The sequence below is a fragment of the Podarcis raffonei genome, chromosome 1 (assembly GCF_027172205.1).
Source record: "Podarcis raffonei isolate rPodRaf1 chromosome 1, rPodRaf1.pri, whole genome shotgun sequence".
NCBI lineage: Eukaryota > Metazoa > Chordata > Lepidosauria > Squamata > Lacertidae > Podarcis > Podarcis raffonei.
The window spans coordinates 81,628,130-81,643,799 of NC_070602.1; the positions used below are offsets into that span (position 1 = coordinate 81,628,130).

Below are 15,670 nucleotides of genomic sequence, written 5' to 3' on the forward strand. Positions count from 1 at the left end.
AACATATTGCAAGCACTTAACAGTTTTAAAAGCTAGCGTGTCTCTAGAAAGAGTAAACAGTAGAATTATTTATTAGGAATCCTTCTCTAGTCCCAAGAGTTCAGAGCCAAATCTTCACATAATGCACAAAATCAGCCATTACTACTGCTGAGTTTCATGTACAGTGGTACCTCGGGTTATGAACAGTTCTGTTTACAAATGCTTCAGGTTATGAACTCCACAAACCCAGAAGTAGGTGTCCTGGCTTGTGAACTTTGCTATGGGATACGAACACAATCCGCTTCCAGGGCCGCAGGAGGCCTATGTAGGGAATGCGCGCCTCGGGTTAAGAACGCTTCAGGTTAAGAATGAACTTCCGGAACGAAGTAAGTTCGTAACCTGAAATACCACTCTACGTTATACAGTATCTAATTGCACAAACGTACTTCAGGAGGAATGGCAATCCTGCTTTTATTGTTGTTCGTAGAATTGTAGAGTTGGAAGGGACACCAAGGGTCATCTAGTCCAACCCCCTGCAATGCAGGAATTGTGCCCACGGCCATCCTTGGGTAGGCTTGAACCACCAACCTTCTGGTTAACAACCAGACATATTGAACAAGGTTCATATTGACTCTTCACATACATATGTATATCTGTGGCCTCCACACCAATTCTCCTGGGTGGGTGTTCTGATTGTTAGATGCAGTTGTTAATTCCCTGAAATCTTAAGGTATGGGAAAGGCTGAATTTTAGTTTACACTGGTGTTATATAATGCAATTTTTAACGGTGTTTCAACAAATGCACTTCAGGTTAAAAATCTCTATTTAGATAGCTGGTGATGGTGTTAGAGCAGCAAAACAGCTAGTAAGCCTGATCTTTATTAAAGGAACTGTTGCAAGAGGGTCCATACTCACCACACGCTGGAGGGAGAAGATCCCTGAACAATGGTGTGCAAACCCTTATATAGACTTTTGAAATTGTCCACCCTATAGCTCAAGATCACCCCCAAAAAACATCATACATACATCACAGAAGGTGGTGGTCTACAGCAGAAATCCTGCCTGCCAGGATAATGATAATGATCACTGATTGCATTACCTGGGCAGTCTGGCCATTCTTTTGTGATGGTTAATACTTCAGTTCCTGAATCCAGATCACAGGCTCACCCTATTCAATCACAAATATGCCCTTGGGAGCCAGTGTGGTGTAGTGGTTAAGAGCGGTAGTCAAGTAATCTGGGGAACCGGGTTCACGTCTCCGCTCCTCCACATGCAGCTGCTGGGTGACCTTGGGCCAGTCACACTTCTCTGAAGTCTCTCAGCCCCACTCACCTCACAGAGTGTTTGTTGTGGGGGAGGAAGGGAAAGGAGAATGTTAGCCGCTTTGAGACTCCTGAAGGGGAGTGAAAGGCGGGATATCAAATCCAAACTCCTCTTCTTCTTCTTCTTAATACAGGATTTGTAAGCAAAAAGGCAATGGGAAGGCTTTCCCCATTTGCCCTCCCTTTGCAGAGGAATATTTGAGGTCATTGGGTGAGTCAAAATGGCTTCAGGATTGCTATTTCAGGCACATGGTTCATATATTCAGATATGTGTGCATTTATGAATATTTATCCTGTATTTGAGACCTTAAAATTCTTATAACACTCCCCCATTGCTCTAATGGATCAGCTTCCTTTGGTTGAAGCTGATGTAACATGCAAGCACAGTACAAGAGGCCTTTTCAGGGTGGAAAGGTAAGGCAACCAGAGCTTCCATGCTTCTTGGCATTGCATCCGAAGGCTCCCCAGTATCAAAGCCATGAAGTGTTTCCCCCTTGTTTTTAGCTGCGAGGTGGGGAAAGCCTTCCCGCTGTACCACAGCTGTTTCATACAAGATTCTGCGCGGCAGCTGTTCCAGTCAACTTAAAAGAAAGGTCAGTCTAGAGTTGTAGTACGCTTGGACATCTCTTATGCTTCTTTCTAAACATAGGCCATTCAAGTTACAGTTACTCCAACCCTAAACTCACCATCATAGATATGTGCATCTCTGCAGATTGTCACAAATTCTCCCATTGACTAAGGATTGCTGACCTCAGATCCTTCATCCATATAGTAATGAACCTGAAATGTATTACATCATTTGGCATTACTTTTTCTCTCTCTTATTACCTCTCTGATTTATTTGGCCATTTAGTTTTGAGTGTATCGGCTAGAAACATTTTTAACTACCGTACATAAAGTTGTATGTTATTGTATCTTGATGTTTGCTGTGGCCTAGGGCTTATGTACTTGTAAATAAGCAACTGATAAACCCCAGTTCTGTAATTCCTGCAGGTTTAAAGTATAAGAAATGCTTAAAATTTAATAAATAATAAAATGTGTGTTTGTGGGAGGGGCATTATCGGTTTTTGTTTTTATTATGTATTTTGTGTTCTCATTTTGTATTTTTATGTTGTGAACCTCCCTGTGATCTTTGGATGAAGGGTGGTATACAAATTTAATAAATAATCTGAATAAAGCTACAATAAAAAGGCAGCTTTACCCTGAATGAGTTCCTTTAACATTTTCTATAAAGATAATATCACCACCTATTATTATCCTCAGGATATGTCAATAAAACACAGGTGGGGTCTCAGTAAGAAGCTGCAGTGGTTCACTTCAAAGCAAGAGTTGATGTGAACAGCTGAGAGCCTTCAAACAGGCAAGGCAGAACCCCATGTTGGGGACTTCAAAGCCAGGACTTTAATTCAACATGCCAACGGTAAAAATCACTGCAATGAAATAATGTCCTGGAAACAAGCTCTTTGATTTACTTTCGCTAAGCGTGGCTCTGTGAGTGGTGATGTTGCCAGGTGAGCTATTGATGAATTCAAAACACAGCCTGCTCCTGAGAGGCTTGAGGCCAACCACTGAAGGGAAAAAAACTTGTCATTTCAGGCAGCTACTAATGAAAGAAGACAGCCATTTAACTCTGTGATTTACTGTTAATGGACGTTACGTGTTTCATGCCATGACTGCTGATGGCTAGTCTCGGGAGCTTGATTTCTAGAATAAAGCCAAGGTGCACACACTGGGTGACTTCAGAAAGCACTGTGGCACTTTCAACATGTCACTTAACACATTACATTTTTTAAAATGCAAAGGCACCCGTTTCTCACATGCCAGGATCCCATGGAACTGGTTTATTGTGAATTGGAGTTTTGCTAAGCACAGTCCGCTTCACTGCGGGGTGTGGGACCATGTAGATAACTCTCCGTCCATAGAGTCACAGAGACTTTCCCCTGAGAGATGGAGTAGCATAAAGGCCAGCCCTGCCACAGTAATGTGAGAACCATACAAACATAATGTTGGAAGATCCAGGGCAGACTAATGGAAATACTTCCTCACACAGTGGAATTCATTATCACAAGTTATAGGAATGGCCATCTACTTCAAAATGGGATTAGACAAATTAATGGAGGGTATCCGTCACTGCCAATTGTTTGTGCTGCTCGTGAGGTGGATATAGTGGCATGTTTTAAACACCTATTTGTGCAGGATTTCTCTGCACTTATCCTGCATCCAGTGACTCTCCCTGGACTAGAGACCCATGTCTGCACCATTAGTTACATCAAAGTCAGTTCCAGAGGAAGACAGAGCACAGCTTAGGGTACATATTGTATGTCTTCTTTATATTTTTATTTGATTTTACAAGTATAAAATTATAGAAATAACATAATACATATCAAAGCTCTGGACTTCCCACCATCCCCTCCATGGGTTCTGTTATTAAATCTTTTCTACTGCCTCTTTTTTTATACTCCATTTAAACAAAAAACAAAATAAAATGTCATTCCATAATACCCAAGACATTACAAATACTATTGCAATCCTGCTAATGTTTACATCTGTTTACAGTGGTCTCCAAGATAAATTATAAACTTTTCCCATTCCTTGTCAAAGTTTTGGTCTTCTTGGTTCCTGAGCTTTTGGGTCAATTTTGCTATTTCGACATAGTCCAACAATTTGATTTGCCATTCTTCTCTGGTAGGGACTTTATCTTCTTTTCATCTCTGGGCTAATAGCATCTGTGCTGCTCATATTGTACATCTTCAATAAGTTTTCTTGTTTAAGTTCCTATTACCGATAATAAACTGAAAGCAACTGAACTTGATTGAGAACACACTGGTTCAAGGAATTCAGAGTCTTATTGATTGAAGCAAAGGACAGAAAGAACCCCAGTAAATCATAAGTGAAACTATGACATAATATATGCAAATTAATTATGCATGCACTCTAAACACTATATAGAAATTATAAAATAATTAACAGCACATTTCAATTCCCCAAGTGTTAAGAAATTCAATGGTATTTTTATTTCCTTTGGATAAGAGATATATAAGCAGAGTGTGAGGGGAGGTTTTAATGAGTGTGTAGCCAATATACATGGCTAAGCAATCATGTAGTAGCCTGGTATTCACCCCTTATTTCAGTTCATTTCACTTCTTTTGTCAACACACTTTGTGGCAAGGAAAATGGGGTTATTTCCTTACTTATTTTATTAATACAACACAAATTCTACTACAATGATTTTCCTAAATCCACACAACCATTTAATCTCACTCATACTCTTTGCGCCCTTAACTTATCAACAACCCTGGTAACTGTGGGATATAGGCATGGTTGAAAGCCAGTCAGATAATAGCTACTACATCAAATATATTAATTTGTGGAGTCCACTTGACTCCCTAGTATTCTCCAGAGCTTAGAGCACTGAAACAAGTGGGAAGACAGCTTGAATGCAATTGAACACTGGTGAAGGCTCATCATTTAGCTGACTGATACTTTGCTGACTCCATTGAATCTTCATCATGCCGTCTGACAAAGCTTTTCCAGGTAGTATGGGGCCTTTTACAGTCTAGCACAAAGGAGCTAGCAGAACTGACACTAGCTGCGATTTCTTTGTGAAGTATTTTGAGGATAAAAATCGCTTGAATCTGCTGGAACCTTGACTCCACTGTTACAGATGAATCTCAAAGGGGTGTCCAGAGCAATGTCTAGTCCTGTTATGTTGGATGAGTTTCAGTTGGTAAGGCTTGAGGATGCGTACAAGGTGCATGGATCTGTCAGGGTGACCACTTGCACTCTAGACCCTTGCCTCTCTTGGCTGATAAAAGCTAGCAGGGAAGAGAAAGCTGGCTGGGTCAGGGAGGTGAAGTGGCAAGGCCATTCCGTAAGAAACCCTCCCTGAATTCAGAAAATCTAAGTAATTATCAGCAAGTTACCAATCTCCCCTTCTTAGGCAAGGTTCTTGATTGGGTTGTGGACCAGATCCAGGTGCTCTTGGAAGAAACTGACTTTCTGTTCTTTCTCCTTTATCTCTCAGAGGCTTTCAGTACCATCAACCATGTTATCCTTCTGAATTGGATGTCCAAGTTGGGGTGGATGGCACTGCTTTGAAATGATATATGATACATGTTTTTAAAAGCGTTGTATGTAATGAAGCGTAACTATCTTTAAAAATGCAAAATGCAATTTAATCAATTAATAGGCCCTATATATCTTCCAAATTTCAGACTGAAGGATCATCATAGAACATAGATCTTTTAATCCACATCCATAGGCTCAACACACACGGTAGCCTCTTCTGTAGCATAAGAAGCCTGTCGGAAAGGACCAATTTCAGAGTCATACCAAGATTTATCCTTCTTTTCAATTACTGAGAGGATTGACGTCATCAAATAGCCAAATTCAATTATGCTGCGCTGCTTGGAGTTGTTTCCATAAACGTAGCCAGCAGCATGCATTGCAACAAGTTGGCCATCTCTATCAAACACAGGGGAACCTGAAGACCCCCAGAAAAAAGATGTATCATAGGTGAGTACATCAGGGTTGTTGCAAACATCTGAGAAAACTCCTGGATTGAGCATATGGATGCAGCTCTTGGGATCATAACCACAGTTGGTGTTGCTGTGTTCTGCCTCATTACCCTGCTGCCAACGATCAAGAGATTCCTTCTGACGCTTACACACAGTGACAACAGAACAGGCATCCAGAGACTTTGTTTCTCCACCTGGGTGACCAATGATGTAAGTAAGCCCATCAAATGGTGGAGGGAAGCATAACTTTACCAAGCCTGCAGGAAGTCTACTTTTGTTTCCATTTTCCTTCAGTTTCAGGATGGCAAAATCAAGAACAACATCATATATTTCAAACCACTCCTCAAGTGAAAAAAAGTCTTCATCTTTGGGGTGGTCGCCTTCATAGGAGAATGTTACATGGGCTGCCTTGCTGATTTTGGATGCCCACTCCTTTTCTTCAATCCCTTCTCCAACGATCGATCTTACCACATGGTGGCAAGTTAGTATGTAGCTATTACACAACACAAAGCAAGTAGCTTCACCCTCCTTTCTGGAAATGCCCCACTTTATGTACCCAACTGACTGACTGAGAGTTGCCTGCTTCTTTAACATCTTAACCGTTATGGCATTGCTTATCTCCTTGCTATAGTTTGCTCTGCACACTTTGAGGACCTCCCTTTTATGCTCCTGTGCCTCCTTGGTTTTTGCAAAGAAGTTATCCATGATCTCCTTTTGATCCTTTAAGCCAGGATAGAAGCTTAGGAGATCAATTTTAAAATAATGACAGGTTTGGAGCTGCCTCCCATGAGGCACCTGGGGAATCTGTTGGCTATTTGCATGGCCACCAGATTTAGCAGATTTCGTCATTTCCACATAAAAGGTCTTGTCAGATAAATTGTTAACTGAAAGAGTGTTAGCTATGGCCTTGCTACCCTCCATCAGTCTCCAGTCTTTTTCCTTTAGCTCAGGCGTGAAACGACCATCACTGCACAGGGCATCTTTTATGGTTTCTCCTTTTGGTGCACAGACACACAGCTTGCAGTATTCCTTAAGAAGTTGACTGCATCTAATCAACTTATTGTTTTGTGTCGGCTTGGGGTCAATGAAGAACAAAATACATTCCTCCTCCCTGTTTTCATGCTGGCGATACCCTAAGCCAGCAGAGTCCTCAAGTTGCTGAACCTTATAACATTTCATTACACAATGGGAGCCGTCTGGCATATACTTCAGAGGCATCCCCAGATTAATGCAACCCTCAATCCCCTTCTTCCCTATAAGGTAGATCTCTTTGCCCTTGCTTTTCTCCATATGGGTGCAAATATCTTTTGTTGCCTTGAGGGCAGAAAGCACACTGTCATGGAGACTGCCTTTCACCACATGGTCCTTCCCATCACCAGCTAAATTCACAGTGAATTCTCGTTCTTCATCTGTTGATTTCTCACTGCTAGGAAGAGTATTTCTTGTAGGATGATTCTTAAGAGTGGATGCACCTGTAGATCCCACTCTTTTGACACTTGGGCTTGCCTCATTTTCGCCCTATAAAAAAAGGGGGAAGTCAACAAATAATATATTTTCTTTGTGGTTTTCTTTTTTAAAAAACAACATGCTTGCAGATGGTAGCTGCTTACATGTAGACCAGGCATAGGCAAACTTGGCCCTCCAGTTGTTTTGGGACTACAACTCCCATCATCCCTAGCTAACAGGACCAGTGGTCAGGGATGATGGGAATTGTAGTCCCAAAACATCTAGAGGGCCGAGTTTGCCTATGCCTGATGTAGAACATAGCAGGAATACCAGTGAACACACACAAAGAGAAAAGTGGGGAGCTAGGCTGAGGCCTGAAGAATATAGGCGCAGCACTACTGCCAGGCGTGCTCCTGGCAGAATACGGAAACAACAAATATGGTGGCATGGCACCTTCTCTGACTTGATTCCTAATGAGTCACAGTAACTCTGTTGCATTTGCTGCTACTCATGAGTAGCACCATGTTTCCTTTGTGTCCACAGCCAGTTATGCTACAGTTCATCTGGCCCAGAGGCAACAAATGTTACTACATTCCTGGTCCACGCCAGCAAGCTTTCCATAAGTGACCAACAGAAAGGGGTTGCCATAGAGCAAGGCTCTCATGTCTTTGAAAACGTCTAGACAAACAATGCAAGTGGCGTAAACATATCAGCACAGGATTGTGGTGAGGAAAGCTATTCTTATTACTCTATTGTGATGCAGCTTTGAAAGGCAAAGGGGGTACTGTGAAAACAAATAGCATACCCTCCAACATTTCTTTGATGAAAATAGGGATAACCTATTTAACAACAACAACAACAACAACATCTGGAGCTTACCACACACATTAAAACATTAAACATTTTAAAAACTTCCCTATAAAGGGCTGCCTTCTAAAGGTTGTATAGTTACTTATCTCCTTGGCTCAGGGGTCACATAACTCCATACCCTCCAGCATTTCTCTGATGAAAAAAGGGACATCCTAAGGAAAAGTGGGACATTCCAGGAACAAATCAGAAACTGGGGCAGCTTCTGTAAATCCAGGACTGTCCCTGGAAAACAGGGACACTTGGGGGGGGGGGTCTGAAATAGTTTGACAACCCAATTCCTCTGTGTTGCTTTCAACGTTCATTTCATCATCAGTGCTGTCCAACAGGAGCTTTCACTGCTTTTGCTTTTTTTTTACAGTTTCTCTGTGGTAACAAGACTCGTCAGACAAGGACTTTCCCCTCTCTGCTTCCACACAGTAGGAGGGAAACCTATGGCTAAGCTCTAGTTTAGGGATAGGGAATCTTAGGCCTAAGGATCAAATGAGGCCCCCCCAAGCCCTTCTGTTTGGCCCTTACCAGGCTACATCCCCTCACCAGGCCTGCTTTGAAATCTTCTTTTAGTATTTTTGCCTGGCTGGAATGAGGTCCAGCTCTGAGGGCCTTCTGGCAGTTCCCTCACTGCGAGAAGTGAAGTTACAGGGAACCAGGCAGAGGGCCTTTTTGGTGGTGGCGCCCGCCCTGTGGAATGCCCTCCCATCAGATGTCAAAGAAATAAGCAACTATCTGACTTTTAGAAGACACCTGAAGGCAGCCCTGTTTAGGGAAGTTTTTAATGTTTGGTTGTGTTCGTTTATATTCTGTTGGAAGCCACTCAGAGTGGCTGGGGCAACCCAGTCAGATGGGCAGAGTCCAATAAATAAATTATTACTATCATTATTATTAGTCAGTATTTTGGCTAATGCAACTGACCAAACTCCGGAGTACCAAGATTCAATACTAGAACCTTCCTCGGTTTCTAGCACTTAGCAGTTTCCATTCATGCAGCAGTCAATAAAAAGGCTAACAGATCTTCATTTGATGGTCTCTGAGTGGGGATTATCTCTACCCTCAGCAGTGCCAGAGCAGGGGACATTACAAATGTTATTCCAGTCCAGGTTAGATTGATTTGCACCCTTGATTACTGACGTTTCTTGCTTGCCTCAATGGAAGACAGAGGGGTGTGTGAGTTTGTGGAGGAACTAGCCAGCTATGCAAAGGTTAAACTTACATTTGATGTTCTGCCTACTTTGGGGCTCCAGACCTGCCTACCACCACCATGAGGCCTTTCAGCTGAACAATGTTCCCCTGCCCTGCTCCGCCTTCAAAAGTAAAAGAAGCAGGTTCTGATCCACCCTGGTTAGTACTGTTATGCTAGTTAGTGAGTCATGCAGGTGAAATGCATAGGCTGGGTGCTGACGTTTGCTTACTAGTCCAGCAACCAGCAGCCACTGGCAATCACTCAAATGGACACAAGGAAGGGTAGGATGAAAAGGGCAGGGCAAAAAGAGAGCAATCTTGGGATATTAATGCCCCAATTTATAGTAAGCATCTAACAGGCCCTGTGTGGTTTTGTTCCTCAGTGCAATGGTGTAGCTTTGCTTTAATCCCTGGACCCAACATAAAAGGGCTGGATGGAAGTGAAGTGATATTTCAATTGTGCACACAAAGGCTATTAAACAGAAGTAGACAGTGGCAGTATTTAACCAGCAATAATTTCTACAGGCAGCAAATAAAAATATTCAGTAACTACCCCTTACGTTCTTTGGAAGATTGAGGTAAAGTAATCCCTCTTCAGAATAAGGCTTACCTTCAGATAATCCCGAATATCACTCTTTCTTTTAACGGAACTCTTCCTGATATGAGACTCCATGTTTACTCAAGCAGATACAGCTAAGGGGGGAAGTTGTCAGATTCAGAGATCAGTGAATTGGCAATTATTTGTTATTTTTAACACTTTATTTAATTTTTTTTAATAAACGGATGATACATGCACCATAACAATGAACAACAGCTGCAACAGCAGCAACAAAAAAAGAACTGTTTGGGTCATACTGCTCAGATGTTTACCATATAATACAAACTTCCAGCATGACCCAGAAACTTCAACTAATCCAGAATGCGGCAGCTAGACTGGTGACTGTGAGTGGCCGCCGAGACCATATAACACCAGCCCTGAAAGACCTACATTGGCTCCCAGTACGTTTCTGAGCACAATTCAAAGTGTTGGTGCTGACCTTTAAAGCCCTAAACGGGCTCGGCCCAGTATACCTGAAGGAACGTCTCCACCCCCATCATTCAGCCTGGACACTGAGTGCTCCAGCACTGGGGGGTGGGGGGCGGAGAGCAGGCGGGGGCATGGCTGGCGTGCGAACTGGGGGCGTGGTACGCCACCCACAGGGGTGTGTCGCGCATCCTGGGGGCGTGATGTGCTGCATGCAGGGGCGTGGCGCCCAGCACGGGTGGGGGGTGGCAGTCGCGATGGCACCCCACTGGGATCGTGTTGCGGGGGGCAGTGCACTCCCCGCCTCTTCCTCCGCCAGTGGTCCTGCTCCGAGGGCCTTCTGGCAGTTCCCGCACTGCGAGAAGTGAAGTTACAGGGAACCAGGCAGAGGGCCTTCTTGGTAGTGGCCCCCAAAAAAATTAAAAGGAAAAGAACAACTGGATATACATTTCCGAAATATAAGATAAAAAACAAATAAAATAAAACCTACATACAGCAACAGTGTTTTGTGCTGTGTAGGCTCCTATGATGTAAGTAATGGGCCCCGCCTGCTAGCCTGCTCCCTAAAATATCACTGCTTTGCTCGTTTCTATATATAGGGTGCCTACATTCTGCATTTGCAAATGGCTTTAGATACCTATTAGGTCCATAAATTACCATATAGCATATATTCAACACAAAAAACAGCGACAATTTGTTGTTGACAAAGGACCGCTGGACATACAAAGGGCCCCATTACCTTCAGTAGCTCTTAGGACCTCATCAAACCTAAATCCGGCCCTCAGCGCAATCCAAGCAGATTCCTGGGATTTGGCCAGAAAGTGGGATGGGGGAGGGGTGCGACTCCAAGCCTCACTTGTAGCAGCAGGGAATTACCGGTACTTACCCGAGCTTCCCAGTCCACCCACCTCGCGCTGGCAAGGGGAGTGTAGGAGAGACCGCGCCTTTCACGTCAAAGGGATATCCCGAACCCACAAGGAGCGGGAAAGAAGCCGCCGGCGTCCTTTTTCTCCCCGTTTCAAATTTGGCGGCAAGAGCTTCCAGGAAGCAGCCGGAAGTCGAAGAGGGGCGGGAGTTACTGGGGCATCGCAGGTTCCTATTGGATTACATTCGAAACACGTCATTTGATTTCCCATAACCCGCCCAGTGTTTTCGAGGTTACCAGCATGAGTTTGACCAAACTGCGGGAGGTAGTGGAGGACAGAGGTGCCTGGCGTGCTCTGGTCCATGGGGTCACGAAGAGTCGGACACGACTAAACAACTAAACAACAACAACAAGCCGCCCAGTGCGTTTCGCTCAATGCGGTGAGGGGGGCGGGTTCGTACGATGCTAGAGGTTTCCAGCCAAGCTGGAATTTTACATAGTAACAGACGGCAGTGAGCCGAGGGGAAAAGATAAAACGCGGAATGCAAGGTAAGAAGACGCTGCGATGCCAAGAAAAGGGGAAGAGCGTCGTCATCCCGAAAAACGAATCAAAAAGTCCTCGTTTTACTATTTGCCTAAGCCCGCCTTGCCATAGGCGACCCTGCTAAATCGGGCGAGATTTGTCTAGGCTTGTAACGCAGCTAAATGGAAGGAGTGTTTGCCGTTTCCTCGCCGCCTTTCGCGGGTCGCAGCAGAAGAAGGGGCCGAGGAGATGAGCGATTCCCCCAAAGAACCTGCTTTTTGGATGTCATTGGATACCGCGCTCCAGATCCTGGAGCTGTTGTAGCATCTGATCCCACCTCTAATTCTCTGTCCTACAAAAGCATAAGTCAAATATGAAGAAGAAAATCCAAGTGCTAATGGGAGGAAGATATTTCATGTATTGTTGAAGGAAACAAACCTGTGTGCCCTTATTTACAACGCTTATTTAATACTCTTATAGAACAGAATTAAGGAAAGAACAAGCTAACCACATTAAAATGACACCTTTCCTCCATGAACTTAGGACATTTGGTGACACCCAACAAAGTCATGCCCAGAGTAGACCCATTGAAACCAATGGAGTAGCTCTGTTACTGACATTAGATATCACCTGCTATACATAAAGTAGGAGAATCTTATCTTCACAAACCTGAGGGACAGTGGAAGCAGCAATGGATTTATTACTCAAACAATTCCCTAGAAAGCTGTTTTGTTGAATATGAAACACGCAAGTTGCTTGCTTTTCACGACTTCTGCCTGTAGATGATGCTGTAAAACATCTATTCGCTGTTCTGCATTTGTTTTGTTTGCTTGTTTTCCTCTCTTTGCTATCCTGTAAATAAATCTGAAATTCAGACAAAAAAGTCTTTGTTCAGGGGCAGAGGAATTAAGAGAAATCAATTAAACCCTATCTTATTGATACTAGAAGTGGTGCGAAACCAGGACAGCTGTGCTTGAGAACATAACAAGAGCCCTGCTGGGTCAAAGGACCTTCTAGTCCATCATCCTGTTCTGACAGTGGCCAACTAGTGGGAACCCAGAAGGAGGACTTGAGTATAACAGCACTCTCCCCATTCCTGGTTCCCAGCAACAGGTGTACAGGGGCATACTGCCTCCAACAGGTGAGATGGTAGCTATTGCCTTTGGGGCAAGAGTGGGGCACGTGGTGGGGCAGAGTTGTAGAGCCACCTGAGCAATGGCATCATGGGCTCTGTACTCCAACCTGTTGTTGTTATTGCTGATATCATTTATTTTATTTTCTCCTTTTTATATCAAATTCATTCATAACTCAAAATCAACAAAATACTTTTTTTTTTTAAGTGTTGCTGACGTCCTATGAACTCATTGATTAGAATTCATACATTATTCTGCTGAGGTTATGGTATTCCTTTTGGTGACACTGCTGGCTTGGATCTTTCGAAGCAAGAACATCTAACCCATACAGCTGCAGTTGTGCAGATGGGGAGAAAGTGAGAGAGACTAGTGTAGGAATAACGGAGACTACACAAGGTTGGATGCGAGTGAGCGGTGCAGGAGCAAGCTTTGCAGAGCCTCTTTTATTGGCAAAAATCAACAGTTGGAAAGCAGTAGCAAAACCACTCTGAACTTTAGCATATTTCCATCTAAGCACATTTCCAGCGTTAGCAAATACACGTGTCAGCAGGTGCTTCCCTTGAATGTTCCCCCCGATACTTGATTACATCTGCGTTCCCTGCCCTGCTCCAGCCAAGCGTTATGTCTAGCAAACAATTTGTGAAAGGACAAAAGGTCAGGGGGGAAACCCTGTTTTCTAGCCAAGAAGGCACAAGGTGAGGGAAAGCAAGCGTAATGCTCCTTGACACACTGTTGCATGTCTGGTGCGAGGTTTGCCTTCGCAAAGCGGAGCATTACCTCCACAAACTAGTGTATTTCACAAAGTTTCCTTGCTGAAAGCAGTTTCAGAAGAGCCTGCTCATTCCATCAGTGAAGCCTTGCCATGCACTGATTGGAAAAGCAGGCAGTGCAACCTTGTTCTCCTGGACTCTTGGTCCCTTTGGTATCATTGGCTGGCGTATCTTTCTAGGTTGCCTGGCTGGAATGGTACAGTGTTATGATGGCTCCGGTCCCTCATGGAGGGATGAACCCAGAAAGTAGTGCTGGGGAGTTTCTGTTCCACCCATGGCCTTTGTGAAATGCCTCCTGGTTCTATTTTGTCTCCCCATGCTCTTTAATATCTATATAAAGCCATTGGAAGAATTATTTCAGAGGGTTGAGCTAACATCCAAACATCTCAAACACCTCTCTCCCTCAATCTACTATTCCCAGAGAGGCTACAGGTAGTTTTTGATAAGATGGAGGTACTGTGGATGAGGAAAACAGCTGGTGGAGAGGTAAAACTGGTACTGGATGGTATTGCACTTCTCTGGGAGGATTTGTTGTGCTGCCTGGGGTTTCTCCTGGTCTTAGGATGTGGGTGGCGCTGTGGTCTACACCACTGAGCCTCTTGGGCTTGCCGATTAGAAGGTCGGAGGTTCAAATCCGCACAAATGGGAGTGAGCCCTCCTTGCTCTGTTCCAGCTCCTGGCAACCTAGCAGTTTGAAAGCTAGGCGGGAAGGTAAATGGCATTTCCGTGTGCTCTGGTTTCCATCACGGTGTTCCGTTGTGCCAGAAGCAGTTTAGTCATGCTGGCCACATGACCCAGAAAGCTGTCCGTGGACAAACGCCTGAAGCAAGATGAGCACCGCACCCCATAGTCACATTTGACTGGACTTAGCCATCCAGGGATCCTTTACCTTTACCTTGTCCTGGTCTCAGCACTATCAGCCTAAGGTGCAGGTGACATTGGTGACCAGGGGCATTTTTGAAATTTGGTTTGTCTGATTCACCAGCTGTGCCCCATCTGGGGAAAGCAGATCTTGCCCCAGGCATTCATGCTACAATTACATCCAGACTAGACTATTGTAATGTCTTCTGCATGGGGTTGCCTACAGAGATGATCTGGAAGCTTCAGCTACTGTAGAATACAGCCTTCTGCTTGCTTGAGGGGGAACTGCGGTCAGAGCATAAAATTTGATTCTGCACCAGCTGAGCTAGTTGCCAGAGTGTGCTTCTGACCCCAAGTACTGGTTGTCATCTAATACACAAAAAGGTGCATCACACCGCAAAGGGTTTGGGTGGGTTGCTGCCCTTGTCTTTACATGAAAATGAAAATACACACACCCAAACACACGCCATTTTTCCAGTAGGAAAAAGCTGGCTAATGGCATGGTTTATGTAGCCAATGCTTTAATGGGTTATACAAGGCAGAAACAAATTGCCTTTGTGTTCCATGCTGGCAAGCTATTAGGCATTTGTTTCCAGATTGGCTCTTTAGACAAAACTTATGCTCAGCACTGAAATGAGATGCTGTCAGGCCATGGGAGTTATTTTTCACCCAAACAACCTATCTGCTCCAAAAGACAAGCTAGATGCCATACAACAGTTTGATTGTTTTGTGGACTTGTGGGAAGCACTTAAAAATGTAATATAACAGCCACACAACTCCCCCTTCCCCTGGTGATAATGTGCTAGAACACGAGACAGGAGCCAAGTCTGCGGTCATGCCATGCTGAGAAGGTCAAGCTGAGTTATAGACGTTGTTTTCCGCCACAGACTCCAACTCAAATTCTGCCCTATGTAGGGCGTATGGGATGCCTTTTGCAACCCAGTTTGATGTAAATACTGTTGCGCATAACATGAGCTCCACAGGGTGAGAGACTCCAGGGTACAGAGTCTGGTTTCCATGGAATGAAGGTCGTTGGGGACTGTGGTGTCTTTAGGCTATATGGCTTTATTTACACACATATGCCATCTGAGGATAGGATGGAGGAGCTCACATCATTAACACTCCACAGATCTTCCTCCCCAGTACATTTTCAGGGAGATCCCAGGCCTTAGCTTTGAGTCTAG

The 15,670-nt window shown here is 44.1% G+C and overlaps 1 protein-coding gene across 2 annotated transcripts; it reads right to left on the reverse strand.

The window, feature by feature from the left end:
* Positions 1–5,313: 5,313 nt before the first annotated feature.
* Positions 5,314–11,323, reverse strand: FAM111A (FAM111 trypsin like peptidase A). 2 transcript variants are annotated; one of them, XM_053397900.1, is made up of 3 exons: positions 11,221–11,323; positions 9,921–10,003; positions 5,314–7,336 (listed from the first exon to the last, which is right to left on the reverse strand). In XM_053397900.1, exons 2-3 carry the CDS (start codon positions 9,981–9,983, stop codon positions 5,546–5,548), a joined length of 1,854 nt encoding a protein of 617 aa, XP_053253875.1. In that variant the 5' UTR covers positions 9,984–10,003; positions 11,221–11,323; the 3' UTR covers positions 5,314–5,545. The 2 variants fall into 2 exon arrangements, with proteins under 2 accessions (XP_053253875.1, XP_053253886.1); XM_053397911.1 differs by having other exon boundaries at positions 11,211–11,317.
* Between the last annotated feature and the right edge of the window lie 4,347 nt (positions 11,324–15,670).